This window comes from Lissotriton helveticus, chromosome 8 (assembly GCF_964261635.1).
Source record: "Lissotriton helveticus chromosome 8, aLisHel1.1, whole genome shotgun sequence".
Lineage (NCBI taxonomy): Eukaryota > Metazoa > Chordata > Amphibia > Caudata > Salamandridae > Lissotriton > Lissotriton helveticus.
This window is the reverse complement of record NC_136069.1, coordinates 306122813-306136861: the sequence shown is the minus strand read 5'-3', so window position 1 is coordinate 306136861 and position 14049 is coordinate 306122813. Positions and strand designations below refer to the sequence as shown.

The following is a 14049-nucleotide window of genomic DNA, read 5'->3' as shown; positions in this document are numbered from 1 at the left end:
CTCCAAAATCCTCTTTGCTACCTACAATAAGCGGAATGTCAAAAAAGCTTTTTCACAACTTTCCCTCCACAACAACGGTTAGTCGATTTGCTATCTAACATTGCTTAACTTAAAGAAGAAAAAGTTGCAAGCTAGAGAGCAACATTTTCAATGTTTTTTTTCTTCATTTAACAATAAAAAATACAGCATTCACAAATTCGCAAACTTAGACTATTGCAGGAATCTAACAGAGATCGAAGAATACCAAGTGTAGGAAATCTGCTTTTCGCCATTGTCACCCCAGAGTTTTTGCCTGAACTCTATTTTTGCTTGTTTTAGGACGCTGTGCACTTCCTGCTAACCAGAAAAAAGTGTCCGCGCTCCCCTCTAAACATAGTTACATTGGCTATTCCTGATTGACATATTTAAGTTCCCTGCAAGTCCCAAATATATGGGTGTAGAAACAGTACCCAGGGGCTGGAAGTCAAATGCCACTTGTGGACACAGAACCTACTGTGCCATCCACTAAGGTAGCAGTGCAGAACAAGTTACTTACCCTTCAGGAACTCTTTCTGGTATAGACTATATCTAACATCAGATTGCTCACCATCTGAATATTAATCAAGGCATCAGACTGGAAACTTTTCAGCAGTATGTCGGCACACCAGTGGGTTGGACTGTGCAGATCCCATTCTGCTCCGGGAATGATCTGCAGAGCCTATTTATGCACCACTCCTGCATGCTGATAGCTGTTTGAGAATGTCCTTACCACCAGACGTTGAGCCCCAATAGCAAACTGGCTGACCAGTGTGCAAACTGCTAGACTTGGGATCTTATTAAGGATAGAGTCCAATCACAGAGCGGGAAGGTTTGAGAGTATCACTGGGGAATTTGTGACTAGATACGAGTTTCTACCAGAGAGCATGTTAGTGAAGGTAAGAAACTTGTTCTTCTGATAGAGACTTCTAGTCACAGATTCCTCACCTTCTGAATAGATATCAAAGCAGTACCTATTTGGAGGTGGGTCTGTGAATGGGCTCGAACAAGAAAGTCCTGCAGGACCGAAGGGGCAAAATGCCTCTCTCTGCAAACCTGACTGTCCAGACAATAGTAGTTTGTGAACGGATTGGAGGGACGCCCACACAGCAGTCAGACAAACATCCAGGACAGGGATTCTGCATGCCAATGCAGTGGCAGCAGCTTTGGCCCTGATAGAATGATTAGGCGCTCGAGGTGGCTGCTTTTTGGGCAGTATGTAGCAGATCCTAATGCAAAGCTTGATACAGCAAGAGTCCTCTTTTGCACAGCTTTGAATTGTTCCACTACATAGAAACATACAATGAGCTGATCGTCCAACTTGGTGTTCTTTGATACAATCAGTATGAAAGCTGAGAGCTCTCATGGAGTCTCTCCTCCTTAAAGGGGTGTGTCGGAGCTTAGAATGTTGGTATGGTGATGCTTAACCAACATGGAATGGCGTCACACCTATAGGCATGAAAGAAGCCTGTGTCCAGAAAACCAGCTTCTCTGGGAAGAAGATGGTGTATGACAGGTTGATAGAGTGTGAGAAGTTAGTCTGGCATATGATGTCCACTACTTCTAGTGGGCACCTTGTACCAGTCTAATCGACCCTTATTGATGGTGGTTGTAAAGTCAACCTTATAGAAAGCTATCCTAGTGGTAGCATGAACCAGCAGTCTTCAGGCTAAGACTTCAGTAGGCGAGTGAAGCAAGTTGTTTTACCATATATAATCCCTTGAATACCAAATGAAAGGACACCACACAAGGTATATATCAAATATATACGTATTTAATCTAAACACAACCCCTTTGCATTCTTTATGAGGTTCGAGGTAAAAATACAATACAAGTCACACACTATATGTTATGCCCTAGGGGCCTCACAAACCATATACTAAGAAAGTGGTATAAGTACCACATGAGAGTTAGAAAGCAGGCCTAGGGCCTGTAGAATCGCTGAGGCTACACTAAGCAACCAAAGGTTAAGAAGTAGGAGACCCATTGGAGCCGCGTGCATTGTATAAACACATGCGCCGGTTCCCATTGACTTTCTATGGAGTTCGTAAAAGTTACAGTTTAGGGACACTTCCGGATGGACTAGGACGGAACCCTTTTAGACTTAGACACTAGGAGGGCCAATACCCTCGAGGCTACCAGAGTACTCGTGTTACCTTACCCACGGAAGCCGGGTGCATAGGTGTCTTTTGATGTCGGGTTTCGTCGTCGGTTTCTATGGAGAGCTGCAAAGAAGTGCTGCAGGCGACCAGAGGAAAAGTGTCCGGGTGGATCGGAGATGTGAAGAACCTGAAAGCAGACGGGACAGAGTCTGGGTCACTAGCCAGTGAGTGACCAGGAAGGAACCAGGCGATGTCGGGTGCTTTAAGGTGAAGGTGAGTTTGTCTCTTCAGCCACGAGGTCTAGGAGGCATCGAGGATGACCAGGAGCTGGATTCGAGCTGTCCCACGATGGATCTAGATGACTGCAGTGTCGGTATCCAGATTGAACCCAACAAGCCTTGGCAACCGCAACCCACGCAGGATGTTGAGATTGGCTCTGTTGCAGACCAGTAAGGTCTGTGGCGCTTCTCCTTTTTAGAGAAGCTGGAGCAAGCCTGGAGCAACCAGGATCGCAAGTTAGATTCAAGATGGCGTCTTCAGGGGGCTCACTAGCCAACGGGCAAGGAACCGGGAACACGAGTCGAGCACAAATGTAAAGGCGGGGCCCACGGGACACTAGCGGAGTGTGGGGGCCTGAGCTTCGGTTCAAATGATGCTCGGGGCTGGGCCTTCTCGTACCCCAATGCACAACTTACTGAGGCTTCAGAAAAGGAGTGCAGGTAGCAAAATGCAGGATGTCCGGTCCCACGTCTCTCGTGTCTGCCACGGGTCTCAGCTTTGCTGTGGATTTGGGTCGGGGTCAGAGAAGTCTGGAAGTCCAGTTCTTGAGTCGCAGAGTCTTCGGGTTCCGGTGGGAGTCTTGAAACTGCAGACCAGCAAAGTTGCTGATGGTGCCTGTTTGCACAGGGTGGTCACTCCTTGACCACAAGGGAGATGTCTTCCGTCTTCTAGTCAGAATAGAATGTCGAAGGTCCAAGAGTTCTGTATCAAAGTTTCTTTCCAGGATAATCTGAAGTTCTGGGGACACCGCTCCTATACTTATACTAAGGATGGGGGCTGGATTACCTGACTAGGTCCCTCCTATGGGTGGACCTGAGAAGGGGGTGGTTACACCCCTTTCCCTTTGTCCAATTTCGTGCCAGAGCTGGGGCTGGAGTGCCCCAGCAACTGGTTTGAACCGGGCTATGCATGGAGCACCTTGTGCACCCCAGGCAGTGTCTAGATGCATTCACTGAATGCAGCCCTCCCTGCTCCAATACACAAAATCCCTGTCTGGGGAGGTAACCTATTGTCCAGGCCGCCCTTGCTGGAGTTTCCCCCAGCAACAGGAGGTCAGACTCGTGTCTGTGGCAGCAGCATCCATTATGTGATGCTGAGGCTCTGTTTGACTTTAACTGGGAAAAGCAGTAACATACGTTTCCCTCTCAAAGGGTGGAATGCTACACCTGCCGCCAGAATTGACGGGGGGGGGGTAGTATTCCAAAGTGTTTGACACCTTACACAACATGTTTTGATAAAGCCAAACCAAAATTAGCATTAACCGCGAGGATTATAATGCACTTAAGAGTATATGGTATGGCTGTACCATAGAACAGCTATTAGGAGATGGTTCCGAGAGCTGTAGAGGTGCTCAGCTCATGCTAGGGCACCCTCTCACATAAAACCAAGCACTCTGCCTCCAGGATTGTCGGGGCCTACCATAGGAGCGGCTTATAGATGTATATGTATCTATATGTAAAGATAGATATAGGTATACTATATCTAAGTAAGGGGTGATTACACCACCTTACCCAGGCTGTGTGAACAGACCTGTGGTGTCAGTTTGGAAGGCCAGCCAGGGGTGGCATAATACATGCTGCAGCCCCTGGTAGGCCTGGGATGCACCTATGGCCTGGGTACCTATGGTACACTATACAGGGGCTCACAAGGGTGACCCAGTAACCAATCTGGTATGTACCTAAAGTACATGGAGTCCATTTTATAGAGAAAGCAGATAGACTGGTGCCCTGAATAGCAGGGTCCCAGGCCAACTAAGTCAAACACCAGCAAAACACCAGGAAAAAAGTTGTGGTAACCATATAGTCAGATTCCACCTTCCTACACAGAGCTTGAAAATCACTCACATGCTGCATCAATGTTATGGAGAGGTGGAACACTGTCTTGAAGGTGCGAAGTCACAAAGGACATCTGTGAAACGGCTCAAAGGGAATGCAGATCAGAAATGTGAGGACCAAGTTAAGGTCCACTGTGACAGGCTGATCCGGCACCTGCACAAAGTCCGAACGAGCTGAAAGGTACCCTTTAACTGTACCCAGAGCAAAGCTTTACAGGCTATGGACAAAAAACTAAATATCAGACATTTTTGCCTGGAGGGGGTCTATCTGCCAAGTATTGCACCAAGCAAACACAAGGAGATGATGGAGGGAGCGCTGAAACTTTTCAGACACTCACCGTTCTTTGGATCACTTCGCCACCCCAGTTCAGACCCAGCTATATGCAAATCAGTCTTGACTTTGTGCCTAATGGGAACATTCCAGCCCGAACTGCCAAGCCAGGTCTTCCCTAGACCGGAAACAAGCATCCTGGGACCGGTTTCAGGATAACACCCCTCATCAGCCAGGCTAGCTTGAGTGCTGCCAAGAACCACTTTACGCCGCCGGACCTCCGGGTTGTCGGCCATACGGCTGTGTTCACCTGATAACATTTCATATGGCTATTGATTCACGCGGCTGGCCCCGAGGGGTTGTAAGCTGTGTAAGATGCACTTTGTACAATAAGGGTCTTTAAAAAAAAAAAAATCAGCCAGGCTAGCTTGAATCCAGTGGCACAGTTAGCAAGCCACCCACGTCTGACCATACCCTGCCAACTTAGGACGAACAAAGCCAACAATATGTCGCAACGCCAGGCGTACAAACTTTTTTTTTTAGGGCCACCTTGCTGCTAAGATGATGTCAACCACCTCTGGTGGAGATGCTCATGCGCAGTACCCATGGTACCTTTTACAAGGGACTGACATGTGGCCAGAGAGGTGCTAATAGGGGGTACAAGGTACAGTTTTGGGAAAGAACACAGGCTCTGCAAACCTGATTGGCAGGGACCCAGGGCACAGAGTCAAAGTGCATTCGTAGTCAGGCAAAAAGTGGGGGGTTACAGCAACAGAACCCCAACTTCCTACACCACTGTCTTCCGGATTCCAGAACCATTGCAATTTTCTTCCCTGCACTTCCAGTTCCATTGATATCACCAGAAACAGCCAGAGGAGAGTATTTCAGTGTCTATTGGAGTCCCTAGCGTAGTCTTTGAAAGCACCTTTCCAAGAAATTTTCTGTCAGAAAATCTACTATCAAAATAAGGGATATGCAGCATGAACTAGAACCCTTCACTGTCACTGTTCCAAACAAGAATACCAGTGGCTGTTAAACACAGACATTATCGGCCCAGACGGCAGACCTATGGAAGTTGATGAAATGACAACAGATCACCTCACCGAGGCGCCATAACACACCTCTAAAAGGAAGGGTAACCTACCAGAAATGATGTGCTCTTCCGTTCCTTATATGACAGGTTTATTGGGATGACTTCTTGGAACTCTCTCTCTTTCGAGGGAGGTGCATAGATCACACATTTTAAGTGCATGCCTTGTATCCTCGAAGCCATATCACTGCAGGACTGCTAATTTTGGCCTTTGAAGTAACTTCAGCAAAAACTTTGAACTAACAGAATTTAGTTTTGAACCATAACATACAGAAAGGTCCTAGAGCAACCCTAACAGCCCCCTTATTTCCAAAACAAACCTTTACTTTTAGTGTTAAAACCTTTTACTTACATATAAACTAAGTCATTTGCACTGTAAAGTTAAGAATGATCAGGCTCTCAAGTTACCAGTTATTTGATGCACTGTTTTGCCTGCAGCCATCCCCAACACAGTCACACAAAACCTCTACCATCTATAACACTTTACCCACTCACTCATTTATTCACCTATGTAATATACATACATCCACGCAACTTCAAACCCACTCTTCCATCTATTCATGTATGCAACCTGCCCAACCAACCAACCATTGATCCAACCAACCTCCCATCTATCTGCCAATTCATCATTTATTGCACAAACTTGTGCATCTCAACTAAAACCCACTATGATGCAATATTTGAGCTGTGACCTCCAAAAATTGCCAAAATACGAGGAAGCTAGCCAAAAGAACTAAACAATACACCATATGAGACCTACCAAACACTGCAGATGTAGCATTTAAAAGACAACAATACTCTAGAATATGTCTCTGGAAATGGATACACTAGTGGCTTCAGAACTAGTCGCGGACTATAAGATAAGGTGTTGATTACTGGACAAAATACTAGTGGTAAGGCTTTGGGCACTTGACATTGCACTATATAAAGACTCCGAATATAGATACAATAATCCAGATAAATCCTCAGTATATGAAAGAATATTATAAAAGAGGCGCCCAGAAGTGCACAATGTGTCTGAGATGAAACCAGGAACGTAACATTACACATGATGTCTTCAGAACAAGACATAATTCCCAAACAAATGGAAAAGATCAGATGATGCCTTCAGAACCGGAGGCCAAGAAATGGTCTTACCAGATCTGTGTAAACAGTACAGTGTTAATTAACCTTGCATTTTTACTGTTTAGATCTCTCACTCTTCCACAGTTATCTTATTGTGGCCATGGCTTTGTCGTACTGTTCACCCACTTTTAGATGATGTGATAGCAGAAGGGAAGGATGTATGACGTTATAACGCATACTTTTACAACGCCTACCTTTACAACGAAATTTTTACAACGCAAAAACTATTACAACACAATTTTTTACAACGCATATACTTTTACAACGCATACCATTACAACGTAAGTATTGGTAAGTATATAATTATTTTTTTAATGTAATATAAGTAAAATTAATATAATTTAATTTCATTTAATTTATTAATTTTTTTTTTTACCCTGTACCCCAAAAACTGACCCTGAACCCTAAAAATACCCCTTTACCCAAAAACCCAAAACTGACCCTGAACCCTAAAAATACCCCTTTACCCAAAACTAACCCTGAACCCTAAAAATACCCCTTTACCCAAAAACCCAAAACTGACCCTGAACCCTAAAAATACCCCTTTACCCAAAACTGACCCTGAACCCTAAAAATACCCCTTTACCCAAAAACCCAAAACTGACCATGAACCCTAAAAATACCCCTTTACCCAAAAACCCAAAACTAACCCTGAACCCTAAAAATACCTTTACCCAAAAACCCAAAACTGACCCTGAACCCTAAAAATACCCCTTTACCCAAAAACCCAAAACTGACCCTGAACCCTAAAAATACCCTTTTACCCAAAAACTCAAAACTGACCCTGAACCCTAAAAATACCCCTTTACCCAAAAACCCAAAACTAACCCTGAACCCTAAAAATACCCCTTTACCCAAAAACCCAAAACTAACCCTGAACCCTAAAAATACCCCTTTACCCAAAAACCCAAAACTGACCCTGAACCCTAAAAATACCCTTTTACCCAAAAACCCAAAACTGACCCTGAACCCTAAAAATACCCTTTTACCCAAAAACCCAAAACTGACCCTGAACCCTAAAAATACCCCTTTACCCAAAAACCCAAAACTGACCCTGAACCCTAAAAATACCCCTTTACCCAAAAACCCAAAACTGACCCTGAACCCTAAAAATACCCCTTTACCCAAAAACCCAAAACTGACCCTGAACCCTAAAAATACCTTTACCCAAAAACCCAAACCTGACCCTGAACCCTAAAAATACCCCTTTACCCAAAAACCCAAACCTGACCCTGAACCCTAAAAATACCCCTTTACCCAAAAACCCAAAACTGACCCTGAACCCTAAAAATACCCCTTTACCCAAAAACCCAAAACTGACCCTGAACCCTAAAAATACCCCTTTACCCAAAAACCCAAAACTGACCCTGAACCCTAAAAATACCCCTTTACCCAAAAACCCCAAACTGACCCTGAACCCTAAAAATACCCCTTTACCCAAAAACCCAAAACTGACCCTGAACCCTAAAAATACCCCTTTGCCCAAAATACCAAACATATAACATTTTAAATATAATTATATACTTACCAATACTTACGTTGTAATGGTATGCGTTGTAAAAGTATCTGCGTTGTAAAAACATGCGTTGTAAATGTATGCGTTGTAATAGTTTTTGCGTTGTAAAAGTTTCGTTGTAATGGTAGTGCGTTGTAAAAGTTGCGTTGTAAACGTTACATACCGAAGGGAATCCTGCACTGCTGCTGATAAGGCAGAGGAGGGCTGTGTCTCTCCATGGCAAACCTTCCATTACAATTGTTGGTGCTGTCACTATTCTTCTGTGAGTAAAGAAATCCTGCACTGTTGCAGTTTGTATGTGTGTGTGTGTGTGTGTAGGAGTAACAGGCACTACTACTGCTACCTGCATTTTACTGGTAGAGTAGGTTAGTGAAGCTTAGTAAACATTCTCACTAATCAGTGACTTTATAAACGCTTATTTGTTTTAAGCAACTTGCACCACTGAGCTACGTACTAAACAATTTAATTGCTCAAGGAACTGGTCAATTTCAGTACAGATCCAAGGTGTATGGGAGCTACGAGAGCAAAGTAGTTTGAGATAGTTTGCAAGACAAAGCAAGTGTCTTCTTAAAAGGTAGGTGGCAAGTTTAAATTGAAGAGGTCATAGTTGCACATTCTCTGCACTAATAATCATACCTTTCTTTTCGATCGTGGCCTTGGCTGCTCCTCGTATTCTTCACCAAAAACAGGTGGCAACAAAAAATCGTTTTCAGTATCAAGTTCTTCAGCAGCTAAAAAAATATCATCTAAATGTAAATAGGAAATATTTACTATTTAGAATTCATTTGTAACTTCCAAAAATTGGAACAGTACACCCACATCACAGACAAAAGTGTATTTGATAGAATAAATCGATATGAGAGATTTCTATTTTAAGGCAAGTAAACTCAACTGAACATATCTACTGCACAGGTATAGCAACATTAAACACCAGAGAAACAGCTACCTTAATTGCTGTTATGGTGGATACTATAATCGTCTTACGAGATTCACAATATATCAAAACAGGAATTGGCCTGGACGGATAATTTTAAACACTAAGTTTCTGCATTTTCACTGCTGCCACATACACAAATACATTCTACCAATCATCTTCTTTAAGCAAAACAGAAAAATCAGGAAAATATTACTAACCTCTAACATTCAGTTTTAGGGCTAGTGTAAACCACATACTGCATGATCTCCTGCCACTTAGGTGCTCACTTTGGAGTACTGCAATTTGGTTTTCTTCAAAGTTATAGTTTCAGAACCAAGCATGTGCAAAATAGCTCATTCTCATGCTCCATAAAACCCACAATATATCTATATAAAACCTACATCTCTAGCTATCTTGCCTCCCTTCCTGAATCAGAATATAGGTGCCTGTAAGTGTTACCTCCTACTAGTATTGACATCTAATTAGGTTCTTTATAAAAAATGAGATGGTAATTTACCTGTAAGAGTAGTCTGCAGCAGAACAAATTTCTGGATTCCCATGTTGTGTACTATTCTGCCATCTAGTATTTGGGTCCAGCATGGTGTCTTTTCACTCTTTTTTTTTCCTCGTGGGTGCGGTTATTCACCACTATTTAGTGGTATCCCCCTGTGGCATCAGACGTGTGCCCTGGAAGTTCCTGTGCCTAGCTGCCATTTTCAGATTCTTTTCTCCCTTTGTGACCTGCAAATTCATTAACTTCTTTGTTTGTGTTGCCTTTTCGGCTGCTCTCTTGCTTTGTCCCCTTCATTAGCCAGAGAGAATGGGGAAGGTCACATTTGAATCGAGAAAATTTGTCACGCTGCAAAACTACTCCAACACATGAGTAATCATTTAATTTTGCAGGGTGAATCTTGCTGATCTTGAAGCGAACAAGTGTTTTAGCACTTATTTGCCACACCTGAGCTTCTCTGTTTACTTGAATGTCCACACAGTAATGTTCAGTGAAAGTCTGTATGGAGGACCAAGTAGCTGCCATACAGATGTAATTTGCCAGAAAGGCTAGGGATGCTCCCTTTTCCGTTGCGCAGTGTGCCTTCGGTTTTTCCTCTAGTGTCATGCACCGCTCTTCTTGTAGCATGTTGGTATTATTTGCAACATCCATCTTCGAAACTGGTGGCCCTTTGCCTGTTGTTGCAAAGAAACAAAAATAGAGTATACTTTCTTGCATGCTTAGTTTTCTGAAAGTGGTTAGTACACTACTCCACGGATGTTTAGAGTGTGCAAAGCTCTGCTTTGTTGGAAGAAGGCTGTATAGTTTACCATGAAATTGTGACACCACCTTAGCACTTAAATGTGGTTTTGTCTTCATGACCACTCGATCCATATGTATTTCTAAGTATGGATCCTGAATGGTGAGTGCTTGTAGTTCTGAGAATATACACAGATGTGGTGTCTACCAGAAAATCTGTTGTCAGAGTTAAGAATTTTAGCTCTGACTGAAAATGGGCGAGTCCTGTTTAATCCTTCTATGAGCAAAACAAGCGGACTTCCCTAGTGCATGCTACAATGGTGGACAGGTGAACCTTAAGTGATGGGTTTTCACCAAGCAAGTGAGTTAGGTATTTAATGGCTCTGCTATCCTCAGTTCTATTGTTATGCATCCCTCTTTCTTACACCCAGTTTCTTTCCAATTTGTATTGAAGACCCTTCGCATTCTTGGTCTCCTAGCATCCCAGAAGATCGTCATAATTCGTTGGGTGTGGTTGAGGTGCCCAATTTCTAAGTACTCAGGAGCTATCCACATCATGTTGAGGTGAGTCAGTTCTGGGTGACACACCTGTCTCCTCCTGTACTACGGGTAGGTCCTGAACAGCTGGAAGGCTCCTTAGAAAAGCTCCACCAGGTCTTTCTTGCCCACTGCAGAACTTTTAGGCTCAGCACCATGGCTGAGTGTAAGCATTTGTTATTACCATTGGAATCAAGGGTACTAGGGGAAAGCGTACGTAAATGTCCCTGACCAGTCAATTGATAGGTCATTCCCCTTGGATCAGTGGTTTGGGAAAATGGACAGCGTACGTAAATGTCCCTGACCAGTCAATTGATAGGTCATTCCCCTTTGATCAGTGTTTTGGGAAAATGGACGCGAAGTGTTGACATTTTGTGTTGTCTGGTGTTGCCAACAAGGCTTTGGCTGGTGTGCCCCGCTAGTGAACATTTTTATTTAGCACTTGCTACTTTAGCTCCCAATTGTGAGGTGCATTTGCATCTCTGTGAAGCTTGTCTGCTTGTACCTTTTGTATGCTCGGCAGGTGGACTGCCAAGAGGGTTGTACTCCGTCAGATGACCCATTTCCACTTGCCCTGGGCCAGCTTGGAAAGCAGGTAAGATCTTCTCCCTCACTGCTGGCTCCAGATTCCTGCTCTTCCGTGGACAGCAGACCTGTCCAGAAGAAAACCAAATTTAAAGACAAAGTGCTCTACCAGTGGAACCGTTAAGGCAACCACCTCTATATTGGACGCCCATGGCCGGGGTCCAGGAGGTCCACCGATCCAGAAAAGGTTCCTAAGCGATCCAGAGCAAGAGTCCCTTGTGGGTTTGACCCCTGCCAGAATCCATGTCGACACCTGCAGCCTCTGCACAATGATCCCCCTCGCTCCCCCACCACTATGATTACACTGTTAAGCTGAATTCTGACGCCAAAGGACCCCCTACACCCGGAGCCCCTGGGCCTTGGACAGATCTACCGATGGGTGTCCCGACGCCCCAGCACATCCCAACTAACTTGTGCAGTTGTCGGTTTATTTCGTCCAAACTCCTTGCCTCAGCCTGCAGCCTTTTTCCAAGTTCAAGATTCCCATTGGTTTGCATTGGACGTCCGATGCTTTGTTGGCACTCAGGACCCACCCAGCTGCCCCAGTGCCTCTGAAGGTGCAAGTTTGGTGCTGCCATGTGGCCCCTCTGTGCTTACCTTAAACTTCACCCCACCCCAAGACTGGGTTCCAAAACTGTGCTGCCCTCCTGCAAGTAGTACCACTTCCATTGCCCCCTTTCTCCATTGGATCACATTAGCACCAGATCCCAAGCACCCAAGTTTGACCTTTGCAACAGGACGCCCTAGTGCAGCTGTGTAGGAAGCAGGCTCTGTATATACTATACAAAAGTAAGGTATAGTATGCACAGAGTCCAGTGGATCCCCAAAGGCTTACAAAGGTTAAAGCACAAGTTACTACTTGAGTAACAATATATCTGTAAGAGACATGGGCGTTTCTTCTGTTTGCTCTGATCTCCAGGATTTTGAGAAAGGTGAAGACAGATCACTGCACTCTGATCCGCATTGCTCCAGCGTGGCTACGGCTGTAGCACTTCAGCGAACGCCTGCAACTATTGTTTGAGAATGTGCCATCTTTCTTGCATTGTTATGCCCCCAATTTTTTCTGACTGCTGATGTGCTCTTACTGAGTGTGCCCTGGGCTCCTGCCAACCAGGTACCCAGGGCCTGTGTTCCTTCCCTAAAACGGTTGAAACTAAAACCCAATTGGCATCTCTGGCCACCTGTCAGCTCCTAGTAAATGGTACCCTAGGTACCCAGGGCATGGTGACCAGAGAAGACCCCTAAGGGCTGCAGCACTTATTGTGCCACCCTTAGGGGCCCTGTACCCTAGCACCCACACACTGCCTTTGCAGGCTGAGGGCCCAAGTACAGAACTAAACAAGGAGTCAACATGGCACACATCCCTGTGTGCCATGCCCACAAACCGACTGCCCTGGTATACATTGGTCACACCTCTAGATGGGTGCCCTATGCCAGTGGTGTGGGCGCAGGAGCCCTGTGCTCCTACAGTACGCAGGCCCATTCCTGGGTACTGTAAGTGCAGTGATGCCATTAAGAGTATATGGTGCTGGGAGGTCGACTTTACGAACTCCACACCACCATAATGGCTACACTGAAGACTGACAAGTTTGGTATCAAACTTCTCAGCACATTAAATCCACACTGATGCCAGTGTGGGATTTAATGAAAAATGCACCACAGATGGCGTCTTAGAGATGTCCCCTGAAACCTAACCCCAATCCACGTCTGGACTGAGAGGCTGCCTAGGCTGCCACACAGCAGACATGTTGCTGGACCCCTGGGTGGAGAGCCCCCCCCGCTCTCCTGGGCCTGCAACAATGCACATCCTGGGAGAGGTGCTAGGTCTCCTCCCCCAGGATGGGCAGGGGAAAGCTTCAAAGGCCTGCTGCCTCTGTAAGCTTCTCCAGACCATTTGCTGTACCCAGCAACGGGCCCCCACCAGTCCTGACCCCCACTCTGGCAGGAAGACTGGCAGGAAAAACTACGTCAGGAAGGGGGGTGTGCCAGTCTGTGCCAACCCCAAACCTCAGGTGGGTGAGACTAGCTGAAGCACGACCCCGGGATCCGGTCATCTTGAAGATGGGGAGCACTGTCCAATCACAGCTAGGCTCCTGCCCCCCTCCCACAGGAGAGGAGCTGGCTAGGGGGTGTACCCACCCCAGGACAGGGACCTATTGATCCCTGCCCTTGCCCTACCTGTAACACCCCTAAATTCAGTATTTAGGGGCTCCCTGAACCTTCCTTCCTCAGATCCCGATAGGAAAAGAAGAAAGAGGATCAAGAAGAAGAAGACCTATCCGCACGACACCACTGTTTAAAGGGCTGACAAGGAAGGCAGGCTGGGAGGACAGAATCTCCCTTTATGCAGACTGTTAGACCTGACACCTTTTGGCGTGGTTCTTCCCCCATCTTTTTGCCTCTGACTCATGTGTTTTGATGCTGTGCTGGATTTCGTTGTTGCTGATTTAGATGCTTTGGGCACTCTGCCACTGCTGATCAGTGCCAGAGTGTAAGTGCTCCCTCTGTGAATTGTGATATTGATTGAATA

General features: G+C 45.3%; 1 protein-coding gene across 1 annotated transcript in view; it reads right to left on the bottom strand.

Moving 5' to 3' along the window:
* ZMYM2 (zinc finger MYM-type containing 2) overlaps window positions 1-14049 on the bottom strand; it is an 893704-nt gene that overhangs the window by 131287 nt on the left and 748368 nt on the right. Inside the window, exon 17 of the mRNA XM_078658875.1 lies at window positions 8869-8978. Within this exon, the coding sequence (XP_078515001.1) occupies window positions 8869-8978 (110 nt within the window). The remainder of the gene's footprint in view (window positions 1-8868; window positions 8979-14049) is intronic.